General features: G+C 41.7%; 1 protein-coding gene across 1 annotated transcript; it reads right to left on the bottom strand.

Moving 5' to 3' along the window:
• Positions 1-2,043: 2,043 nt before the first annotated feature.
• sestd1 (SEC14 and spectrin domains 1) lies at positions 2,044-22,657 on the bottom strand. The gene is made up of 19 exons (XM_083997462.1): positions 22,435-22,657; positions 20,491-20,560; positions 20,222-20,330; positions 18,266-18,356; positions 18,045-18,158; positions 12,331-12,444; positions 12,092-12,186; positions 11,888-11,943; positions 10,405-10,476; positions 9,724-9,881; positions 7,549-7,671; positions 6,812-7,006; positions 6,066-6,180; positions 5,807-5,972; positions 5,221-5,302; positions 4,992-5,114; positions 4,680-4,871; positions 3,791-3,894; positions 2,044-2,899 (listed from the first exon to the last, which is right to left on the bottom strand). The coding sequence occupies exons 2-19, from the start codon at positions 20,558-20,560 to the stop codon at positions 2,536-2,538; spliced, it is 2,343 nt and encodes a 780-aa protein (XP_083853588.1). The 5' UTR covers positions 22,435-22,657; the 3' UTR covers positions 2,044-2,535.
• Between the last annotated feature and the right edge of the window lie 1,575 nt (positions 22,658-24,232).

Genomic DNA, 24,232 nt, shown 5'->3' with positions numbered 1-24,232 from the left:
AGCAAGACGTAGCGTTTAACAGTTACACTCAACAGCAGCAGTTATTGGAAACGAATGACAGCGAGGTTTGCTCGGAAAAACAGTCAAATAAATAGAAACTGAATCTCTTATAATTATTATTATGATGTCACCGTGTCGGTAGAACTGGTCTCAGTGCACCCGGTCTGTCTGTACACACACACACACACATTTACACACACATATATATGCATGACTGCCAGCAGGCCCTGTGGTTTAGTCTGGACCCGGGTGAGCGGCACAGGTTTGATATCGATCATGAAGGCAGAGGGTTTGTTAAGAGCAGCAAAGTGATCAGAGCCTCTGGAGTCTGAAGAGATGAAAGCACCGTGGATGCATACAAGTCCCAGAGACCATTGCAACAAGAAATCGGCCTCAAGTCAAAACTAAGGGTTAAAATAAATCATCTCATTTGTCCTTGGTCAGTGTTTCCACTCACATTAAATCACATATTTCGCCTCCTCTCCTACTTTAGGCTGCAGCACAGGCTTTTGGTGCAGTGGTTTCAGTGAGTTGGAAGTTTGAAAAAGGAGTTTTTACAGCAAGAAAAGTGCATTTTACTATAAAATATCTTCTTTAAAGTAATAATACGTAGTGTTAAAACAGCCAAGGCCAAATGTATATCCATATATAATGGTCTGAGGAGACTAAAGGGGTTCACACAGTGACAACTTCAGCTGAGCTGCTTGTTTCTCAAGTGTCACCAGCCAATCAGGGACAGACGCTGTTAACGCTGCTGCTCTGTGACCTCAGCACTCAACACTCCTCCAGTCTGAGGTCCCTGAACCTCTCACTCTCACTCTCTGCTGTGAGCAGTGACAGTTTGGTCACTTACCAAGAAAAGCAAATTTGGACCCATGACGTACGGACCTGACCTCCCTCGTTACCGTAAAGCAGTAATGACTGAGCGGGTGATGACATAACATAACATAACATAACCGGGTCTTTGGCCTCCACTGAACACCTGGAATGCAAACTCGAAAGATTTCACGTAAACTTTAACAGCTAACGGATGTCGCAACACACACAGTAAGATGATCTGCAGCCAACAGTGCACCACGGTTGTTGAGAGTTTGTCAATTGTCTGTCCCAAAAATGCTTTTATCCTCCCTATATAAAGGAAAAAAATGATTTAAACCCTGTTATTATCATCATTATCCATGTTATTACTGACTCCATGATACCTTTTGTTGATTATGGCCACATTTCAGTTATTCCTTTCACTACATGCCACAGGTTTTTTCTCTATTCTTAAACGGTTTGGAGAAATAAACATGGAAGAAACACTTTCTATGGGATAATCATACCTGGAAAAGCAGCCTTAGATAATGCATCATAATGTATTTACTGTACTTAATTGCTCCTGTTGCTACCTATGACACATCACCACAACACCTGGCTAATGCGAAGCTAACTTGGTTTGTTTCTGCGATCTGAGGCTACTTCCTAAGGTGGAGGTGTGTGTGTGTGATCATATTACACACATCTTGAAAGAAAAAACAAATGAACAGCCAGAAATTTAGAAAAACTTTATATTCAGTTCGACTTAAAAGGTTTTTTTTTTCATGGTAAATGCAAATGTTTTACTTTAAGCTGATTGGATGTTGTTGTTTTTTCTTGCTTTGCAATGCTCTTTGGGACTTGTAGATGACATGCATATCTCCCCAAGTTGCTATAGAAACAGTCATTTCTTCGAGTTTTTTTTTTGTCAATGAAAGCATTTCATTTTTTAAGCTTATGTGTAGTGGTGATTCATCCAGGAGGGTTTAATGTCAGTCCCAGTGTTGAAAAGCTCCAACACACAGTCACAGTCACAGGACCAGGTCTCTGCACACCTGATCACACTGCAGATACTGCACTCGCTCATCACGCTCATCTTTTGTTGGCGGAAGGGAAATAAAAGGCGGCGGCGATGATGAAGCAAGAAATGAGAGAAAGTCGGACGAGGCACAGACGGAAACTTTAGTACCATGGATGGAAGCTCCGCCCACGTAGGTCAACAAATGGCATGCTGGCGAAGACGAGGAGGAGGAGGAGGAAGAGGAGGAGTTAGGAGCATATTAGACGTTTTCTTATCCAAACGGGTTATTATTTTTATGTTTTTTTACAGTCAGTCATCGAGTATTAATTATTCCAGTAAATAATTCCAGTATTTTTTACATTTCTGATCCCTCGGGTCCCGTTTGAAAGGGAAATCTGCTGGATCGCTTAACGGCAGAGAGAAGGTGAGAAGGTGCTGCTGCTGCTCTTCCATCCAGGGCAAACGGAGGGACAGCGTTTTCACAGTTTCTGCTGAAAGGAGGAGGAAGTGAAAGCCCGACGGAGAAGCAATGATGGCTGATGGGTAATGTCGTCTCGTGAAGAGAAAACGGGGCCGACTGCTGCAGCAGCAGCGACCAATCAGGGGGCTTCACCTCACCGGCTCGGGGTGGCAACCAATCGTAGGTCTCGGTGGATATCGATCAGCAGCCCTTCGTTAGCGAGCTTCATTAAGGCTGCTCGGTTTGATCTCGTCCATTAGCAGTCCTGTGTTGCCCTCTCCAACTCTTCATCTCGCTGCCCAACTGCCTCCTCCTCCTCCTCCTCCTCCTCCACCTCTACTGCCTCCACCGCCTCCTCCTCCACCTCCTCCTCCACCTCCACCTCCTCCTCTTCCTCCTCTTCTTTCTCGCTGAGTTCCTCTCCGATCACGTCCAGCCGCGCCTCCTGTCCATTTAGCACAACTCTCTCCTCTTCCTCTTCTTCTTCCTCGTTGACGTTGCCATGGTGACGCCTCGCCTCCTGCAGCTGCAGCCGCCGCTCCTCCACCAGCAGGAGGCGCTCTCTGACGCCCTCTGCTGCCGCCGCTGTGTCACTGGGACTGCCGAAGTACTGCTCGGTCCTGAAACCACAACGGCTAGAGTTAGAAATAACGTATCGCAGGAAAAGTGTGTGTGTTAAATAATTCGTTTATAGTAATCAAGAAATCCGCTAGTGTTCATTTTTGGTCATTTTATGAATGAAAACATGTGCAAAAACCATTTTAAAACTACTGTACGTGTATTTATTTTATTTCTTACTCCCATTATTCCCTGCCGGATGTCTGCTTCTGCTGCTAGCTAACGTGTGTGCAGTTTACGTTCAGTAAAAAATAAATAGAAAAAAGAAATAATAATATTGTAATAATAATATAGTATTTGAGTTATGTCTGCGCAGTAACTAAACTTGCACGGTGTCTCTCGAAAAGCATTTGAAATGACCCTACCATGTTTGAAACATTAAATAAAATTCAGTAAATGCTGAAGCTGTCCGTTTCGTTACATTTTTCTCATTGAAAAACTATACAAATGACATTTAGATCATGTTCTGCATAAAAAATGGACCCACGTGATCACTGTAAGCGGTTTCCACTGTAAAGGCAACTTATTAAGTTTTTTAGACTTTTTCTAGACTGTAAAACGTTTTTGGTTAGGGTTTACGTGTATTGTTGTTATGGTTAAAACGGCTATAATCCATGTTTTTATCATTACAATACATAAGAATGTCATGTCTTTAATGTAAATGTCTTTGTTAAATGTCTCTAGAGCTAAAAGAAAGAGGATTGTTGGACTTCAAACCAGAAACATGTCTCTGGTGTATAAATGGGTCAAGTTCCTTATTATCAGTGTTGAGTTCACAATGGTTATTGCAGGTGTCAGGAGAGGATGTGGGTTAGGCGTGGTCATGATAACTGAGGGTAAATCTCAGGAATGAATGGCAGCTAATGCAAAGCTGTGTGTGTGTGTGCATTTACCCATCAGGGAAGATAACCGGCATCGTCAGTCTGTCCAACAGGGTTTTCCCAGTAGTGTCGACTTCATCCAGAGCCTCCGCATCGACACAATCCTGCTGTAAGACCTGTTCAACAGTCAACACACACATTAATATTCATATTATCTAATATTTGTGTGGCTTCAACAATGTGCACATGCACTTTCATCTTGTTTTTAGACAAATGTTTTTTTCATAATTCAGGAATTACATAATCACAACAAGTTTTTATGAAGTGGCAGGCTCCAATATATCGCTATAACACTAATCTAAACAGATTAAATACAATTAAGGCCAGAAAGACTTTCTCCCCCTATAGAAATCATCAAAAATCTTTCCATACAGTATCTCATTAAAAATAGAATATTTAAAGAGGAGCTATGCAAGTCCGGTCGCTTTTCCACTGTTTTGCTAACCCTCCTCCTGGCTATGTGCATTTGTTTACAACAAAGCTGGCGAGAAATCAATCTATAGAACAGTACATAATGCTATATATCATATACAATGTTACAACGTGTATATTTGTGTAGTTGTTTTTCAGCCAGGAGACGCAATAAGTGATACGCACCTGGAAGGCAGAGAGCCTCCATTCTCCCTCATAACAAGTTAAGCCATTTATTAAACCATCACAATTACTCCAAAACTGTTTAATTAAGGTAAAAATGTAGCATAGTTAAGGTAAAAATCCTGCATATTTCCTCTTTAACCCGAACCATAAAGGGATGTTTCAAGGCCGATACAGTCTGATGAGCCAAACCTGGTCTGGTAATTAATCTCCAGGATTTGACTATGGTGTAATATCTGGTTAACAGGTCGAGCTCTGGTCTGCTGCTGTAACACCAGACATATCATGAGGTGTGGCGGTCTCTCACCCTCTCTGCAGCCGTGTGGAAGTTGAGGGCCAGCTCCAGTCTCTGTTGTCTCTCTTCGCCGCTGACGCTGAACTGCTTCCAGACCCGGTTGAGCCTCGGCAGAGTGTCGCCGGACGAGCGCGTCGTGCAGCGCAGGGACTGACAGAGGACGACCGTCGCCTGCAGCAGCTGACGGCCGTAGTCGTAGGTGCTCTGGAGGCAGAGAGACGGACAGAGAGGCGGTGACGTTAACTATCTGTCGCTGTGTTTAATCAAAGCTGCTGCTGCTGCTGTGATCAATATTTGTTGGATTGTTGTCTGCATGTGTCTCACCTGAGCCACGTCCACAAACTTCCTGTGTTTGTCCAACATGGTCCTGGTCTCTTGAGTGTCGTCACCCAGTCTGACGTGAGTCTTCAACAAGGCGTCCAACAGCTCGCCAAGCCACTCTACTGACTGAACACACACACACACACACACACACACACACAGGTCATTAGCTCTTCTATACAGGCAGTAAACCATGTGTATTATTATTCTCCTGTGCTGTTGTGCGTCTGACCTGTAAAGCATCTTCTTCACATTTGAAGAGCTGGACCATCTGCAGCATCTTCAGCCTCCTCACGTCCACCATGTCCTCACACCTGCAACACAAACACACACACTTTAAACATACAATAATACAATATGACCTCACAATGTAAAGTCAATCACACTCGATTCTAGACATCCTCATTTCTATATTTGACTTTCTAGAGTCTTGAGAGTAAAATACAGAAATTAATGAAGATGTTGTTACAGTTCCAAGATTCAAGATTCAAGATGTTTATTTCGCCATTTTTGTGCACAGTAGGAACTTTTGTGCAAAGTCCCCCAGGAGTCAGACTAGGTTAAAAGAGTTTAAAAAGAATTTCAAAGGAAAAAGTCAGGGCAAAAAAGATAAGAAAACATCAATAAATAACATAGATAAATGGCATTGAGGAATAAAACACAGATAAAGCTGCCAGAATATATTATATACACAGAAATTTTAATATGTATGTAAGGACCATTAAAGTGCAAAAGTGGCAGTGATGTATGTGGTGTAACAATTGTTGTTGTTTTTGTTTTTTATAAAAGTCAATATTAACAAAGATGGAGGAGGTGACCTCTGCTTGCGGAGCTGCATCTCGTCCATCACGGCCTGGATGTGCTGAACGTTGTCCTGCTGTTCTCCGGCCGGACTCTCAGTTTCCTCCAGAGTCCACGACGGCTGGCTGCACATCTGCTCCATCAGCAGCCCCCCCTTCTGACGCAGAGAGGACAGACCTGCCTCTGCACAGAGACGAGACTGTTAATGTCATAGACTAGAGTGAAGTGTCACAGGTAAATGATAATATCTAAATTTGATAGATTCAGATCACGAACCGACTGTCTGCAGCTTCTCCTCCAGAAGTTTGAGGTTCTGTTGGATCGCGGCGCCGTCGGCCGGAGCCACGTCGGCACAGAGCATGCCCAGTAGACCGTCCAGCTGCTGGGACAACTGCAGAGACACACACATTATGATTATATCCATCATATTAGGTAGGTAGGGATGTCACGATTACTTGTTTTCACAATTAATCGTGGTATTAAACGCCACAATTAATGAATCGTTAAGATTCCTAAATATCGTTACTTTCCAAAAAAGATTATGTTGGAACCATATCGCCAGATGTGTGACAAAATAAAGGTAAATGTACAGATACTGGTCCATTTTACTAACTTAACATTGCATTGGTAGGAATTTAGTTAGCGTGTCATTTGTAATTAAAAAAGCAAAACAAAACAAAACAAAACAAAAAAGATTAAAATAAACATAAATATTTGGTGTAGATGTCAATTTATGACCTGAATATTTCAAACACTTCCCCTGGGCGATTAATAATTGGTCCTATATTAATAAATACTGGAAATATTTTGTGTAAACAATGAGTAATGTAATTATATTTTGACTATATTTGATCATTTTACACATTCATAGTGTTGTGAAATTAATTAATGCATAATAATTGTGATTATCGTAATAAAACGATTGATTTCTCTGACAATAATCGTACCATCCCTACATCATATACTGTAATATCTTATATTTTCTCTCTCATTTTGTCGGAGCTGGATGAACAGTGTGTTACCTCCTGCGTGGTGCTGTGGAAGCACTGCGCCGCCTGCAGGACGTTCTGTCGGCTCTCCAGCTGAGCCGCCTGGCGGTAGCAGACGTCGCTGAGCTGCTGCTGCAGCGACTTCAGCTCCACCACTTCCTCCTCCTCCCCGGCGCTGAGCAAGGCAGCGATCTGCTGGTTCAGCTCCACATACACCGCAAACCACTCCTGCACACACACACAAACAAAGACACAAAGTTAAGTCAGATGCTGACATTTGACTATCAGTGGCAGGAAAAGTTACCTCTGGAATATCAAACAGCATAAATAATAACAAAAATAACTATTAGGAAAAATTCAAAAGTTCAGTGAGTGGTAATAATGTAAGGGGAAATTCAATGTCATAACTTGAAGTGTTTGTAAAAGCAATCTCAATCTATGAGTGAAACTATTGACCAGTCTTAATGTGGATCTAAAGTTTTTTTTTCTTCCCACTTCTTTTCGAATATGTAAAACTTGTTATGTTTGAAAATGCCTTTGCTTTATTTACTTATTTCATTATTATTAGTAGTAGTATTTTCTGAATGATCACTGTGCTTTTCATTTGTTTTGCTTTTCTTTTTTTAGTTTTTTAAACTATTATATCTTCTCCGTCATGTTTTATTCATTACACATTCAAAATAAAGTCTTTATTCTCATTGCAGAGACACGAAAGAGAGCTAATACACGATCCAGGTTTCCAAGAGTGTGTGTGTGTCGTGTTGCCTTACACTGTGCTGGCTCTCAATCTCCTCATGTTTCTGCTGCAGAGCCTGTGCCGCTCTCATCGAGTCTCCAATCGCCTGATGAGTCTTCAAGAGTTCAGAACCTGGACCCTGAAGCCAAGTTACCACCTGAGAGGAGAAATGGTTCCACGTTGAAATATTTAAACAGAAAGAAACGATGTGGGAGGAGAGGTGGAGGTCACTAAAGATCCTTCTTATTATTTGCCTAATGTGGATCTCAAAATGTCGTCTGCTGCTGCTGCTGTGTAAAAGGCTTTTGGGAGACATGTTGTTGTTTTTGGGGATGTCCTTCAGTCTGAGTCTCTGAGCTGCAGTGCAGAGCAGCTGCCAGCAGGAGGCTCTGAGGCTCTACTCATCTCCAACATCACATCATGATCATTTGTTTCATATCGACTGTTAATACATATTTTCACATATGGAAACATGAATTAAAAAAACACTGTTCCTTTTCATTCAACTTGTCCTTGTAAAGTCAATGGAAATAGAAACACGACATACAGAAGTGAAGTTGATATCCAACAAATAAAGAATAAGAGCTGATCAAAGATGTTTAGACTCCAAAAACACTGGGTTATGTTTTAATAATGCCTCCATCTTTCAGGTCTAAGTCCCAGGTTTATGTCCAAACAGCTGCTTGTTAAAATGTTGTGTCAGGTTCAGTCTGGGGTGAATCTGACAAATCACATCATCATTGATACTGTGACAGAAAAGCAAAGTTTCATATATGAACCTTTAAATGTTACATTTCATTGTAAAACAGTGCAAGAATTCTGTTAAAGGTAAAAAAAAGAATGAAAAAAAATCAGTTTCTTTGCTCTTTTTTTATCTAGTAGTTATTTTACTGAATTATGTAACCAAACATTTGTAATTTTAACAATATTTATAATTTGAACCAGAGCTTTATGGAGTTTGCCTTGTTTAGTAACGAGTCGACCTAATGTTAAGTTGACATTTATAGTTTAATCTAATACAAGATGAACTCTCACACTGCGAGTATGATTTGATCATATAGAGTACAGTAGCATCTGGAACTGTCTGTCCAGATGAGTGTGTGTGTGTGTGTGTGTGTGTGTGTGTGTGTGTGTGTGTGTGTGTGTGTGTGTGTGTGTGTGTGTGTGTGTGTGTGTGTGTGTAGCCCTGTATCATGATTTAATTGTATTTATCAGGTCAGCGATGCCTTCAAGAGCTAACACACACACACACACACACACACCAGAACTAGGCCAACACACTCCCACCACCACCTCAAATCCTCCAGGCTAGCGACCGACATTGCGGTTACCATGGCAACCCCAGGCTCATCTCCAAGACATTGGGGTTACCCATCAGCCCCGGCGGCTGCAGGAACCCCAGTCACTGCAGTGCAGCATTTTTTTTTTCTACTCGGCACTGAAGCTGCTCCCTGATACCGAGGGTCAAAGGTCAAATCTGAGACGATAAAAGGCCGAATTACATGAGAAGGGAGGACATTTATAAAGATCTTCTATTTGAGACTTTACACAGATGGGATGTAAATGAAGAGCAGGTCACTTTTTATCGAAATAAAAGTCTGACATTTGATAAATATGTAAAAAATATACCTCTAAAGTATTTGTCCAGCAATTATGACATCACAGCTTGAAGTAAACAACAAGATTGGCTCTGCTCTCTCACAGATTTTAAACTGTCCAATTAACAAATTATATTTCCTTGTTTAATCTTCATTTTACACACCAAGTCCTGAACAATTATGATGTCATATTAATATTTTAGTCAAACAAAAAGACAAATTGATTTAATCCTGATTGATTAAATCGCTTTTAGAGACCCACCTCTTCTCACTCACCTTGACTTTTTATTTTGTTATCAGTACAGCTTTTATTTGTTTTTTACCTTATTTTAGTTCGTTTTTATTGCCCTAACTTTTATTGTTAATTTATGTTGGGAATTTATGCTGTTTTCTCACTGTTATTTATATTGCTGGCACTGGACTGTATTTATGTTGTGCAGCACTTTGGGCAACTGAGGTTGTTTTTCAATGTGCTATATAAAAGATTGAGTTGAGTTGAGTTAATCCTCCAATCCTTTGGCTGCACCGATTATCACTGGTGACTTTGGCCTCAGTGTCTTTTGTGTGTGTGCGTGTGTGTGTGTGTGTATGTGTGTGTTTGTGTGCTTCACCTGCATGACCTTGGTGTGGATCTCGTCCAGCTGGGTGCGTTTGTTTCGCTGCCTGCAGAGCTCCTGGTACCTGGTGTACTGCTCCCTGAGCGAGTCCAGCAGCTTCATCACCTGAGGCTGAGCCAACAGCTCCTCCTCCATGGGACACCAGGCCGGACCTGGAGGTCAGAGGTCACAGAGAGAGAGAGAGAGAGAGAGAGAGAGAGAGAGGGGTCAGGAAGATGACCAGCGGAGTTATAGTCCAGAAAGGCTAGTTTATATCTTGTTTAATCAATCTAAAGATGTGCCAAGAAGTTTTGTGGGTTTTCACTGTGGTGGGTGGAAGATATGAAATAAATAATATAAATAATGACAAAAGGAGTTTTCTTACTAAATATGGTGCTGTGAAACGTTTTAGGCATTTTAGATTCTTATCCAATTCGTTCTGCTTTGCTGCTACTACAGAGTCACATTGGACTGTACCATTATACTGTACTGTACTTCATGCTGTAGTAGCCTGTGTAGTACTCTCAACTCTCACTCAACTCAACCGCCCATCTCCTCCTCCTCCAACAACAACAGCAGCAGCAACAAAACTTTCATTCAGCTCCATCCATCCATCCATCTGTCTGAGCTGCACCAGCAGCAGCAGCAGCACAGACACTTCTGGATGACTGACAGCTGCTGCTTCCTCATCCTCACCTCCCTGTCCTCCTCCTCCTCCCTCCGAGCCGTTGAAGCGACGCTGCTGCAGCTCCGACAGCAGCTCATGGCCTGCAGACAGACAGAGAGACAGACAGAGATAAAGATAGAGGGATTATTTATTTATTTATTTACTATTTTTCTCTTAAGTTTTTCATTCTATATATACTTTGTAGTTCTTTATAACTCTGATGTCTATTGTTTTGTTTCATTGCATCTTTATGCTTTGGCAACATAGTCTGTGTGACATGCCAATAAAGCGAATTTGAATTGAATTGAATTGAGACAGAGAGTCAGAGAAACAGACAGAGAGTCAGAGAGACAGACAGACAGGGTTGATTTGAGACTGAAAAGCATGTGAAACAATAATGCATCAGCGTTTGTGTTCATGCTGTTACATGATGAGGGGAGCTGGTAGAGGGAGGAGGGTGGTACCACAAACAAAGACTCCTTTCACCTCGGCCCACAACTCAGACACAGGCTGCTCAGTGCAGTGGGCACAGCCAGCCATCCATCCATCATCCATCCATCATTCATCCATCCATCCATCCATCCATCCATCTCCTGTGTCTGTCCAGCTCCAGGTCTTGGTTTCAGGAGGTAGTAACCAAGACGACCTGCTGTCCGTCCACATCCTCCAGGTCGGGATGAACCAAGACACACGCTACTCATAGTAGCTACGTGACATATTTTTCAGTAGCCGTGTGCACAATAAGTTTTTTATATCAGTTTTCTCTGCACTCGGGGCCCAACAAATCTTTTAACAACAGAGTGATCTCATTTACATGTGGCAGATTACATAAGCTCAGTCACTCGGGCCTGATCTCGCCTGCAGCTGGTTCTTTTTAATATTTATTTTTAAAAGCACAGCGTGGACCAGCACCAGCAGGCTACACCTCGACCACTTAGAGCTCCCGACCAATCACGGCTCTTCATTCCCACGCTGCCCTCATATCGGCCCAGTTAGAAGAAAATGATTGGTCACAGTGGTTTATTATTTACTTGTTCTCTACGTCATGTGTCTGTGCTGTTCTTGTGATTTCATTCTTATTAGATAATCATTTTGTTTTTCATAATTATAGCTTCGTCTCTTTTGACCTTGATTGTCGTCTATCTGTAAAGTGCTTTGGTAAACATGGTGTTTCTGAATGATTTTGACTGATTCAAATGTGTCTTTGTCATGGTAATTATCCTCCTTGAGAAATATCAAATGCATTAAGATGAAATTCCAAAGCAACGTCTTTGAACTCTGTGTTGACTTCACATACAAACAGACGGAGTTACTACGCAGCAGCAACAACTTCAGGTTTTTAAAGTGAACATTTGATATAAAAAGTGCAGAGAACTGTAGAAAAAAGAAATATGCAGAAATAAAGATCTACAAAAATAAAATAAAAAAACCTTCAAAATAAGTTTGATAAGTTCAAAATACGATAAATTAATTACATTAACATAGGAGCTGTGAAGACAAGATCATATTTACCGGTCTGAAGGACAGTCTCTGGGTCAAAGGACGGCAGGAGGGCACAGTCAGCTGATCTGCTGGAGAAACACACGCACACACTCGCTCTAAATTTCTGTTGGCACACTTTAAAATGTAGCTGTGTGCATGTGTGTGTGTGTGTGTGTGTGTGTGTGTGTGTGTGTGTGTGTGTGTGCGTGCGTGCGTGCGTGCGTGCGTGCGTACTTGTCCTTGTCCACCGTGTTGCTCTTGTCACTTTCATTGATGATCGACAGCTCGTCCAGCAGTGACGTCGACTCCCTGGTGAACTTCTCAAACACCTGCGAAAAACAAACAAACCAAAAAAAACATTTTCTGAGTCAGACCCTGTGCCAGTTACTATGGCAACAACAAGGTTTTTAATTCATAAATGTGTGATAAAAATACGTGGATTTGTCTAAATGTAACAGTTGTATACTATGTACCAGTCTCTTGTTGAGCCAGTCGTTGTGGTCGTAGTCCAGACTTCCTCCAAAGTCGTCCGTCAGCTGACAGGGCTCGATGTAACGAGTCAGCTTATTGGCCGAGACCAGGATCACCTGACACACAGCAAACAGGAAGCGTATTAGTATTAACCACACCGCAACAACCATGAGCCTCATAATGAACACTTTTATTCTTATTCAAAATCACTGCACGGCGTTATCATGAATCCATTGTTACAGTCTGATGAACACCACTATGGTTGATCAATTGATTGATTGTCTGACTGACACTGCTAAAATTGCCATATAAGGCAGAATTTCCTGCTCATTTTGTGGGCAACTTTCATTCACAATAAGGAGTCGGACATTGACACTGAAGAGGTTTAGGAATCAGAAGATTAAAAAAAATAGCAAGTTAAACCAAGTCAGAATTAAAATTGTTAATAAATAAATAAATAAAACATCATCATCACTGTGACTGTTTCAGGCTGCGGCGGCCGATGTTACACCGTCATGTGCAGCATGTGTGGATGAGATTTGTTGGACCCTGACGGCACCATGCAGACAGCTGGCAGAGTGAAAATGTTCCAAACAACTGACCTGAGCAAGTTGCACGAGCATGAAGGTCGTGTAGCAGATTAGGAAACTGGCAACATGAAGGTGATGAATATTGAGATTTACATATTTCAACTCTAAATCAACTCAGATTAAGATTCTTAAGTGAAGCAAATGTTTTTTTCTTCCTCTGTGGAGACAGACAGACTCTGTACATGACTGGTCTAACTGGTCTGAGCCACTCATAAATTTCATCCTTATCTAAGAGAACATTCAGAGAACAAGAAAACTGGTGAATGCCACAAATTCTCCTAAATCACAGCTCACAGACGCCGTCCTTGTTGTTTTCATCCTACAAACTCCGCTCTCATTCAGTATAACTACAGTATAACAGCACTAACTCGGGGGCATCTTTTAAATCTCTCTCCAGTCAACAGAAACCTACCAGGAACAACAACATTAGAGAGTCGATGAATCGATAAAGAAAGTTTGACAAATATCAAAGAATCACAGATAGTTTTATTCTTATTCATCTAAAAATGCATGAATTTTTGAAATCTAAATCATTTTCAAAACACAACAACACCACTTATTGTATATAAACTGCACAAAAATCACACATTTTATCTGAACTGTGGCAAAAATAATTTTGGTGAGCTAAAGAACAAAACACTGAAAAGTCAAATCAGTCAGATGCTAAATAAATGACCTTATGGAGACTCCTGTCTGTTTTGCAAAAACACAAACCCACTCTAACACATCAACAATTCATAAAACCATTAGAGATGTGCACATTTGCCCAAACATCATATATTGATTGTATCAGCATTACAGTAGAATACTTATACAATAAGCTTTTGTTTTGCATGTATATAAATAGATGCGATGCAATGAATGATGGGTAGTGCTGCTTTACTTCTCTTTACCCTTAGGTCAGAATCTGTTCAAAGTGATTCAGATCAGCTGATCGATAAATAAACACACTGCCGAATCAAATCAAGAACAAAGTTATGAAACATGTGGACGCAGCTGTTGAGGAAATAACACAGGTCCTGCCATGCCGTGACGTTTCTCTCTCTCTCAGTCAGACATGATGCTATGTCAGGAAGCCACAGCTGGTTGTCACCAAAGGAAACTTTAGGTGTGGCTAATGTTCCCAGACTGTAAAAACTTCAGGGCATCGTCTCACTGCCCAGAAAATTAACACCACAGACACCGTCCGTCGTTTGTCTGGAAGGGAAACGCTCCGTGGGCCAACATTAACTTGAAATCTTCCTCCTTATAACATCGCAGCTATTGGTTGATTACATTTCATGACATGACTGTAGTCCCTGTTTTTTCTTAACACTGAGCAGCGACTAGGAGTTACTCATGAGTCGGACTGCAGGGCCAATTCTTAGATGCTTTGTACATACCAGCGATGATCAGATTACATATCGAGCATTGCTTCAGCCTCTCAGCTAAACCCAGGTCTTGAATCATGAGACAAACTTCTCCTTTCAGGCTTCTCCTCAGAGCACTTTCTAAATCTGGAGATAGAGCGTTCAGTGTTCACAGGCATCTGAGGTTTGTTAACAACAGATCATCTTCTCCGAGGAAAAACAAACACGTTTAGCTTTTCACTTCATATTTTAGCCAGCATTTCCACATTTTCCGTGTGCGTCTGTCCATGTGTTGTTTTTTTATCCCTTATCGTTGTTCCCTCTGGACAAACCTGTGTGTGAAAGATTACTTTATATATAAACGTGGACAGTCAGACAGCTGCTGGTGAGTCTGTCTGCCAGTTGTCCCTGCAGCAGATGTTGTCAGAGATACTGGACTCAGCTCAGTGTGTCTGTGTGTGTGTCATAGTAGGCTATGTTTGGGGACAGATTTCAGACTAAAGACCAGCTCATTGGAGACTAATATAAACCATTATTAAGTTGCAACGAAGCAGTAGAAAGCACACACATGTCCAGGAACAAAATTGTGCAGGTGCTGAGCTAAAAGAATGGAACAATGGGAGGCGCCATCTTTAAATAGGTAAGTGGTCACATGTGAGATGGATAAAGATGGCGCCTCCCATTGTTCTGTATGACCTGATGAAGAGCGGTGGCTCGAAACGTCGTCACTAGGGAATAAATTGCACTGTATAGGAGGCGGAGCCCTTGCAGTGTGCGAGCTTTTCTTCCCTTCTTATGTTAAGTTGCAGGCTACAGGTTAGCATTAGGGCTAAATTAAGTTTATCAGTAATACTGAGGTTTAGGTTAGCAGTAGGATTAAGTTAAAGTTAACCGTAGGGTCAAGGTTAAAAATGTAGGATTGTCCTACATTAAATGAAGGTCAACAGTACGATTGCAGTTAGGTTAAGTAAAGGTCAGCGTTTGTGTTGAGTTAAATTAATCAATTAGCGTTATCAATGGGATTAAATTTAGGTTAGCAGTAGGATTAAGTTAATTTAAGGTTAGCAGTGGGGCAAGGTTACGTTTAACATTAAAGTTAAATTGGGGTTAAGGTTAGCAGTATAGGATTAAGTTAAAGGTAGCATCAGGGTTAATTTAAGGTTTGCAGTGGGGCTAGGTTAAGTTGGGGTTAAATTGAGTATAAGGTTAAAAGTGAGTTAAAGTTAGCTGTAGGATCAAGCTAAACTATAGGATTACATTGAATTAAAGGGCAGCAGCACCATGATGTCATGGTTACCACAGTATAAGCTAAATAAAGGTTTAGCATTACCGCAGGTTGAAGTTAAGTGGTGTTTATGGTTCGCTTTATGGTACGCCTCCAGGAAATGAATCGAATGCTATGTAACGTCCCTTAAGATGACCTAGGAAAACATGTGTTTCCCACCCCGTGTGTGTGTGTGTTTATTTAAATGCTAGGTCAGACTTCAGAGCAGCTGGGTGACACACACACACACACACACACCCCACTGTGACATCCACACAGACACCCCATAGTTAAGATGAATCACATTTCAACACCGTGCCTGGAATCTCCCCTCCGGCAGCTGTGTGTCTACGTGTGTTTAGTAACATTAAGTGAAGAAGATGAGCACTCTCTCTTTTTTATTAATGTTTTTCAAAAAAGCGACAAAGATTACTTCTTTTAAAATAAACTCAGTCCACGTGAGTCACACATGAGTAAACGCAGGAGCTCGCGAACGCACAGTATGATGCGTATTTGACTCACTCTCTTCGCATCACAACTGTTGCCGCTGTTCATCATCTAATTGTTAAACATCCGTCTGAGTGAACAGGGACGGAGAATTTTCCCGATTTCTAACGGTCTCTCCGCCAACATGGCTGCCGAAATCTGGGTCACAGAGACTACTGATCTCTTGTCAGTGAAACCATCTGTTGTAATAGAGGAGGAGGCTGGGCCGAAAACTCACACACACACACACAGACACCCACGCACAGACACACACACACACAGACACACACACACAGGCAGACACTCCATCGATCCTGGCTCAGGTTTCCAGCAGCACTCAGGGCGGTTAATGATGCTCAAGGTTATTATAACAGGCTCAGTTTGTCTCTGTTTGATATCAGGTAACGGCACAAAGCACTGCAGGAGTATATGTGTGTGTACGTGTGCGATTGTATGTGTGTGTGTGTGTGTGTGTGTTGCCAAAATGTCCTCACAACAACCTACAGATGGTCTGTTTGTCTCTCTGCCCTTCTCCCTTTACAACAGGAGGCTTTTCAAGGAGCCGACCGACACACAGGTATATGAGCTCTACACTACTACAGACACAACGACACACACTGGTTCATTTCATCTACACGGAAAGAAAAAAAAAAAAAAACGTTTCAAAAGAAGTCATTCAGTCGGAGCCAAAGTCAACACACACACACACACACACACACACACAAAAAGAAATAAAAATATGGGCAACATTTCTCTGGATATTTCTCAAGGATCACGCCCACACAGCCAAGAAGAGAAGTAACAACAGCATCGGCACCAGTTTTTGTTTTTTCCATTGTTGCAGGACTTGGAGCCACGTTAGCAGCTCAGAGCGGCTGCAGTGTTTTTGATGGAAAATCTAACAAGCTCACAACGACACGTTCACCATCTTAGTTTGATGTGTCAGCACAGCACAGCACAGCACAGGCCCACAGCGGCTAATGCACAGCAGTGATTTAGAAAAGTGTTTTAGCCAAAGTCGGACAAATTCACATTTTGACCTGAAGGTGATGAAACATTAGAGGATCACATTTCATCCCCAGGGACGCTCGCTGATGTGTTACAAACTCTGTCGCAACCCATGCAACAGATACAAAAACCCTCATGGTGTGTTTGTGTAGTGTGACTGAGCAAAATGTGCATCTGCAAAAGATTTGATGGCATTCACTCACACACACACACACTAAACATTTACACTCCCCCCCTCCAGCCAGGCTGCAAGCACAGCTACAAAAAATTAAACAGTTGGTTCCACTGTTGTTTATTTAATGACACGCCGTTGTTCACAGTCGGAGTGAACACGAGGAGAAACTTCACTCCGCCGCCTCATGAGGTTCTTTAAAAGTGGGGAAAACGAGATGCTGCGGTGAGAAAAGAGCCAAACACCTCAGCAGTGTCCAGATGTTCCAGCTGCCACATTTCAACAGGGGTAGCAACTCTGTTTTTTAAAAATATGGTTTCAGATTGAGAAATATCTGGTTCAGACCCTCGGTGCTTTCTGGCGAACCAGCAGCGTTGATACCAGTTTAGGTGGAACCAAAGTGGGAGTATGTTACTCTGCATTACACAACTTGTTTTGCTTTTTTGCCGACTCTGTAATCAGTCTTCAGATTTTTTTTTAAAGTTTACTAATTATTTGTTCTGGCGCTGGAGTGAACTCAGCCTTGACCATCTCTTCCCCAGAGTTCAAAGATAAGAATTACTTCCCTAAAGGGAATTTCATACAACTTGTTCTGCTTTCTAGCTCTTCTTGAAATTCTGTACACACCCAAATCGCCACCAAACGTTTTGTTTCTTCAACAGAGCAGAGCAGACCACTGCACTTTTCAGGTTCCAAACATGTTATTTTTTTGGTCTGAACACGTCGGCTGCTTCAATTGGGTTCAGAAACCCCTGAAAGGCATTCAGCTCCACAGTCACTTCTGTCAGGTCTCAGCACCGGAGGGGTCGGTGAGCGTAAAGGAAAAACTTGAAGGCGGGAGACTCACCTCAAAGCCCAGTCGGTCTTTCTCCTTCCAGAAGCAGAAGTGTGTGACTTTCTTATCCCAGAATTCATCTGGCTTCACCACGCAGACCAGCGACACCTCGGCCGGGATCACGTTCTGAAACAGCGATAAGAGCAGCATCATCATCATCATCATCATCAGCTGTTAATCATCAGGACAAACTAAACTAATGGAGCCTGGAGCGACATTAAATATGTTCGTACCTGCAACATGAGCACCACCGTCTTCACGATGTTCCACTGAGACTTCCGTCCGTCCACGATGACGGTGAAACCTCGAGCTTTACACTTCTCACTGGGACAGAGAGAGAGAGAGAGAGGAAGTGTCTTTAAGAGCAGGGACGTGATTCTGACTATAAACAACACACATCCACATTTACATTACAATTTACACAGAGTTTCATGTGTGCAGACAGATTTATAAGTCTCACACTGGTGCGTTCAAGTCCAACGACTCGGCTTGGAGAAATCAGTCCATAAATCAGAGGTAGGGTTTTTAATGCAAGTCATGGATAACTCAAGCAAATTACAACTCGAGTTGTTGTGAGTACAATGTTATTATATTGAAAACAATAGAAGTATGAAATGGAAATTAGAACTAGAAATGTACATTTTCATGACATGAGTCTTTATATAACACCAGCTTCTACAAAGACTGTGGCATTTTGTCGCATTGATGTTGCAAGCTTTTGAAGTGAGTGAGCTTTTTTTAGACTTGGTCCACTTTTTAAAGTTTTTTTTTTTTTTTTTCCATGAATCCCTAAGTGTAAATTGAAGAACTGCAGAAACTTAAAGCATCTGTCAAACTGCCAAAAATGGCCGCAGTCAGAGGACGTCCTGATCGGGACATTAAAATATCTACAATATTCTGCTTTACTGTTTTACATGAGAAGATCTTCTAAGCATCGGTAGAAAAAAAAAAATCAATAAGTCTCTGTTCAAAGTGTTGTCAATGTTCGACAAGTCAAGGTCAATGATGCTTGTTATCTTTCTATAGGAGACGACTGCGTCATGGGAACAGCTCCATAGAAACCACCTCAGTGAAACACATTACATAAGAGCTCACATGCACACAGCCTGATACTGTATATAAATTAATAACCACTTAAATTAATCACAAATTAACTCACTTTATTAAAAATTATGAATACTTAGCAGACATCTCAATCCACATTCAACTAAAAGCTCAGCCGTCGTAATCAGAGAGGTCACATATTCAGGCCAGTGCGTCAGACTGGAGCTGTAATAAACTGGAAACACCCTTCAACTCTTCTCCCAGTGCAGCTGAACTCACTGGATGGATTTCTTACGCTGGAGCCGAGACACAGAGAACAGACCCTGAAACTCTTCATCAGTGACACTTTGACGGCAACAAACGTGTCCAAGGCCGTTAACATGGAGACAAAACAACTCTTTGATTTACAACAACAACTGCACAGAGAAGAGACGCACTCCAAGCTGTCACTGCTGCTGTTACCACCGCATGCTCGTCAGGGATGGGAACCTTTCACATCTAAACCGATACGGTACCGATACTCGGTTCCTCTGAATAGGTACCGGTATATAACGGTACCTGTTTTCGGTACTTTTTGTGTGTATGTGTGTGGTAACTAAAGTTATTTTGTCTGAAATTGGAATATTTATTCCTCAACAACATCACAACTCCTCGGCCTTTAAGAGTATTTTATGTTTTAGTGATGGCCAATGTTTTAAATAGTCATTCAATGAAATAAAATATTGAATAGTTTATAAGACTATTATTAAAAAACAAATGGAACTGAGGTGCAGCGCAAACTCTGCAAGGTGCGGACTTTGATGAGAAGCGTACCGGAGAATATTCACGTATTGACGAGAGGAGACTTTGTCCTCGTTTAGATGTGCTCTCATTACATGACGAGGACTTGATTGAAGCGGTACCGTTACAATATTCTCCGGTACCGATTATTATAACAGTCCGTGATTTCATTTTTAAATGACGGACGGCTGTTTTTCAGTCAGTGATTTAAAACCACAACATTCAGGTACCAATAGGTGGTACCGTTTGGCTTCACGTGAATCGACACCCGGGAATTCGGTCGATACAAATAGAAGTACCGAATTCAGTACCCTACCCATCCCTAATGCTTGTGTGTGTTTATATATGTGTGTGTGTGTGTGTACCTGGGGATGCTGAGGAGGTAGTCCAGTGTGGCGCTGAGCTCCTCCATGCTGGTCTGGTCTGAGCTGAGGGGGATGGTCAGGATCAGACCGCTGCGCCGGTCTTTGCCCCCTAAAGAAAGAGACGCAGCAGCAGAGAGGAGAGAAATCTGATTACTCACTGAATTCATGTTAAATGAGATTAAAACACACACATATATATATTAAATCTGTGTGTGTGTGTGTGTGTGTGTGTGTGTGTGTGTGTGTGTGTGTGTGTGGGAGAGCTGTACCTGACAGGAAGGCCAGCTTCTTCTTGAGGATGGCGAGAATGGAGGTCGCTTCCATGCTAAGGTGTGACATCTGTAGATAGACACACAGGCAAACAACACTCAAAGGTTAAACACACACACACATAATATACACATTATAAAGACACACGACTCATGACATTTAGGAATTTAGGAGAGAGTTGGATTCTGGCTGCAACTCTTTACTGTTTAGCTGTAATAGGCTATAATATAAGATAATTATGGAAGACTAAATCCACTCAGGCCTCAAATGGTTGAAAAAAAGTAAAAAGCCATGATGATTTGAAGTTAAATGGCGGCTCCAGGAGTCTAACGTTGCCAAATCAAGCCAAAACCCCCTCTTTCAATTTCCACAGATGGCAAAATAAACAAGAAATTTCATACTATTAAATCCACAGATCCAAACATCAGTCAAAAAGGCTCAGACACTGGTCCAGAGAGCGGAGGCAAAAAAAAAAAACTCTGCATGAACCCGTATTACTGCATAAACTGTATAGATTTGGAGCAATAATCTCGCCGCTCCGATGACACACGCGCTGTAAGTCAACACAGGAGTGTGACAGGCGTGTGATGGGTGATAAACACAGCGAGTACAGGATCAGCAGCAGCAGCAGCAGCAGCAGCAGTAGTAGCAGCAGTAATATTATGGGAGCTCAGAGACACGACAGTGATTTGATGTCAGGATTTTCTCTCAGCTGATTCAGATTCTTGGCTCCTCGTGCGGCTCAGTCGGTGATTTACTGACCGTTTCAACAGCGTGTTAGCAGGAAGTCAGTCAGTAAATCAGATGCAACCACGCAGCAGCGTAATCACACTTGGTTTATACTACTGTGTATTTATTTCTAAAAGTATATCCAGCATCCTTCAGCACAAATAAATTAAGTCTCATTGCAATTAATGTGAACGTGACTCATCTTCAGTGAATCTTGTCTTTGCTGAGGTTTTTGATTTAGACAAATGATGCCTTCTAGTCTTCATGTTAATGTTGTTACAGTTTCCATCTGTACTCTAGTTGTTCTTTTTGAGTAAATGTGGAAAAAGTGTGTTTTCAGTCATCTAAAATGTGTATGTGTGTGTAAATCAACATTAAGTTTTAGTTACATAGACAGCAGTGGGGTTTTACTTCATGTTGACAATCAAACATCATCAAACCACACCCACACAGTCTTGATATAGCTCTGTCTTTTACTCATATATTATAGTAGGCTAAATAAAGTATTTAAACTCCTTATAAACACATCATCACTGTATTTTAGACATTTGTATTTACTGTCATTGAGGAAAAACTCTAAATCTGGAGCCAGCTTTTCAAGGTCTTTTCATGATTCACCTTTTCTGTAACTTTGCGTTTAATTACTACACTCAACTTTTCTTCCAGATGTTTTATTTTATTTTTTATTTTTACAGTTTTAACAATTGCAGGAAACTTTGGTTGAAAATAGGAGCTTAATTATCTTCTATGCACATCATCATCATCATCACTATCACTATCACTATCACTATCACTATCACTATCATGAGCAGTGGGAGTGATGGCAGCTGTATTTGGGATGAGCCTGGTTGCTGCAGCACCGGTCTCTCCTGCAGCAGGGCTTCGTCTTTCTCCTCCACCTCCTCCTCCTCTCCACCGTCCCTGTGCCTGCGGCCTGGCTGCAGCAGCAGGACAGCACAGCACGGCTCGGCTCGGCTCGGCTCGGCTCGGCCTGGCTCGGCTCGGTTTTCCTCGGCTTGGTTCGGCTCGGCCCACAGACACAATGACCTACATTCAGGCGGCTGCGGGGCTGCGGTCGCTGCGGTTCAAACCTCCCTGACCTCAGACACGAGTCTCGATCCGACCGCTTCGCTATCGACAACTTCCCCCCCTCCCCACCTCCCAACCCCAGATCGATCGGCATTAAGTATTGATCAGGAAGAGGGTTTTCCTACCTTTCACTCAAATCTGCAGCATTTTCTTCCAACGTCCTGATATTTTTTCTCTCTCTCCTCCTCCTGCTCCTCTTCTCCTCTGACTCTCCTTTCTCCTCTGTGGCTCTTCCTCCTCTTCTTCTTTTTCCTCTTCCTCCTCTCGGGCTGATTGATCAGCAGACACTCGATCAGTTTTCCATTCAATGATCGCTGCAGATTTCAGTTTCTTCTCTGTTCGCTTTTATCAACAGTGGACGCACAGAAAACAGGCGGTGGAGCTCGTTGCTGCTCTGCGCAGCCTCAGTGAAGCCGGAGAAATGGATTCCACTTCCGCTCTGGCGACTTTCAAAATAAAAGCCCTGGAAAAGCAGGACAAACCTCATGGAGTCTCCTTGTAAAAATGTATTCTTGTTTTATATCTTTTAGTTTCCATATTCATGTTTCAAATAAAAATGTCAATTTCAATATAGCTTGTCTGTATGATACTTGTGCAGTTGACAGACACTGTTGACATTGGCACTGACTGGTATCAGTGAACAAGGTCTGTTTTATATGGGGGCAGCCACCCTACTCACTGTACCTTGTACACGTTTAGAAAAAAAATGATGAATATATGAACCTGTGTATTATTTGAATAGCTTAGTATTGAATGCATAGGTTGAATAACAAAATGTGTTTATACATGGCACTGGGCCTTGTCCCTGCTCCACCTCTACGTTAGTTTTGTTGGCCTGAAAAACGACCCCTGTAATATAACATTATAATATAATCTAACAGAATCTTTAAAAATTGTTTAGCAATTATTTAATATAGTCAATACACTACAAGGATGCACTGAACAAAAACTTAATTTCTGTGTGTTTAGTGTGTGAGAGATGCAAATGCAAATAAGCTCCAACTAGGTTTGAACTAGTAAACCTCTCCCTGACTTCTCAAAACCAGAAAGTGATTTGATAGAATATACCAAGAGAAGCTGGATAATTATTATACATTTTTAATTTCATCCCTTATCTATATCTAGGCTATTTCTCATGTAGTTTGAGGTCAAGCAGATTGTCGACGAATTCAGAAATATACCCCAAATATTTTTTGGAAAGTTCTTAGAATGTATTCATTCATTTATTTAGTCTGTAAACGCCAATGTCACATACTTATACCAACACCTGGATTTGCCATGCTTTAATTTTGAAGGCCAGGTTGTTTTTTCCCAGTGAAACCTCGCGCTGCTTTATGAAACTGGAGCGGTGTGTCCGGACAGGCCACGCCCCACCCCGTTCATACCGAAGAGACGTTCAGGGGCGCTCAGAAACTTAGAAGAATTGGAAATTTCAGTGCATAGCTAATTCGGAGATTTAAAGTGTTTAAAAAAAAATTATTTATTAATTTATACATAACATTACATATATACACACAGCATATCCGTCTTCATTATACTGGTAGAAACAATACATTCAATAGGCTACATTCTGAATAAACACAGTTTCAAGGTCTATTCATTCATTTACATTTTCACATTCAAGCAGAAACTGATGTGTCACGTCCACATTCATGTCATGTTTCATATCAGACGTCCACTCTAAGTTCCTTTGTAGGTTTCTTTCCTGTTAAAATTGAGTTTTATCTCCTAAAAACCACCAAGCAGCTGCTAATGTTGTGAACTGTTGGGTTTCTTTTGTTACATTGTAAAGTCTTGACTTCAAAGTGTCTTCAGATAATGGAGTTGAGTGGAGTTGAATGGCTGCATCCATAGCAACACAGTAAACTAGAACTACAATGAGTGAAGTCGCCTGCTGTGGCTTTCCGAAATATTCTGCCAACT

The sequence above is a fragment of the Trachurus trachurus genome (assembly GCF_905171665.1).
Source record: "Trachurus trachurus genome assembly, chromosome: 21".
NCBI classification, from domain to species: domain Eukaryota; kingdom Metazoa; phylum Chordata; class Actinopteri; order Carangiformes; family Carangidae; genus Trachurus; species Trachurus trachurus.
This window is presented reverse-complemented; position numbering and strand designations above follow the sequence as displayed.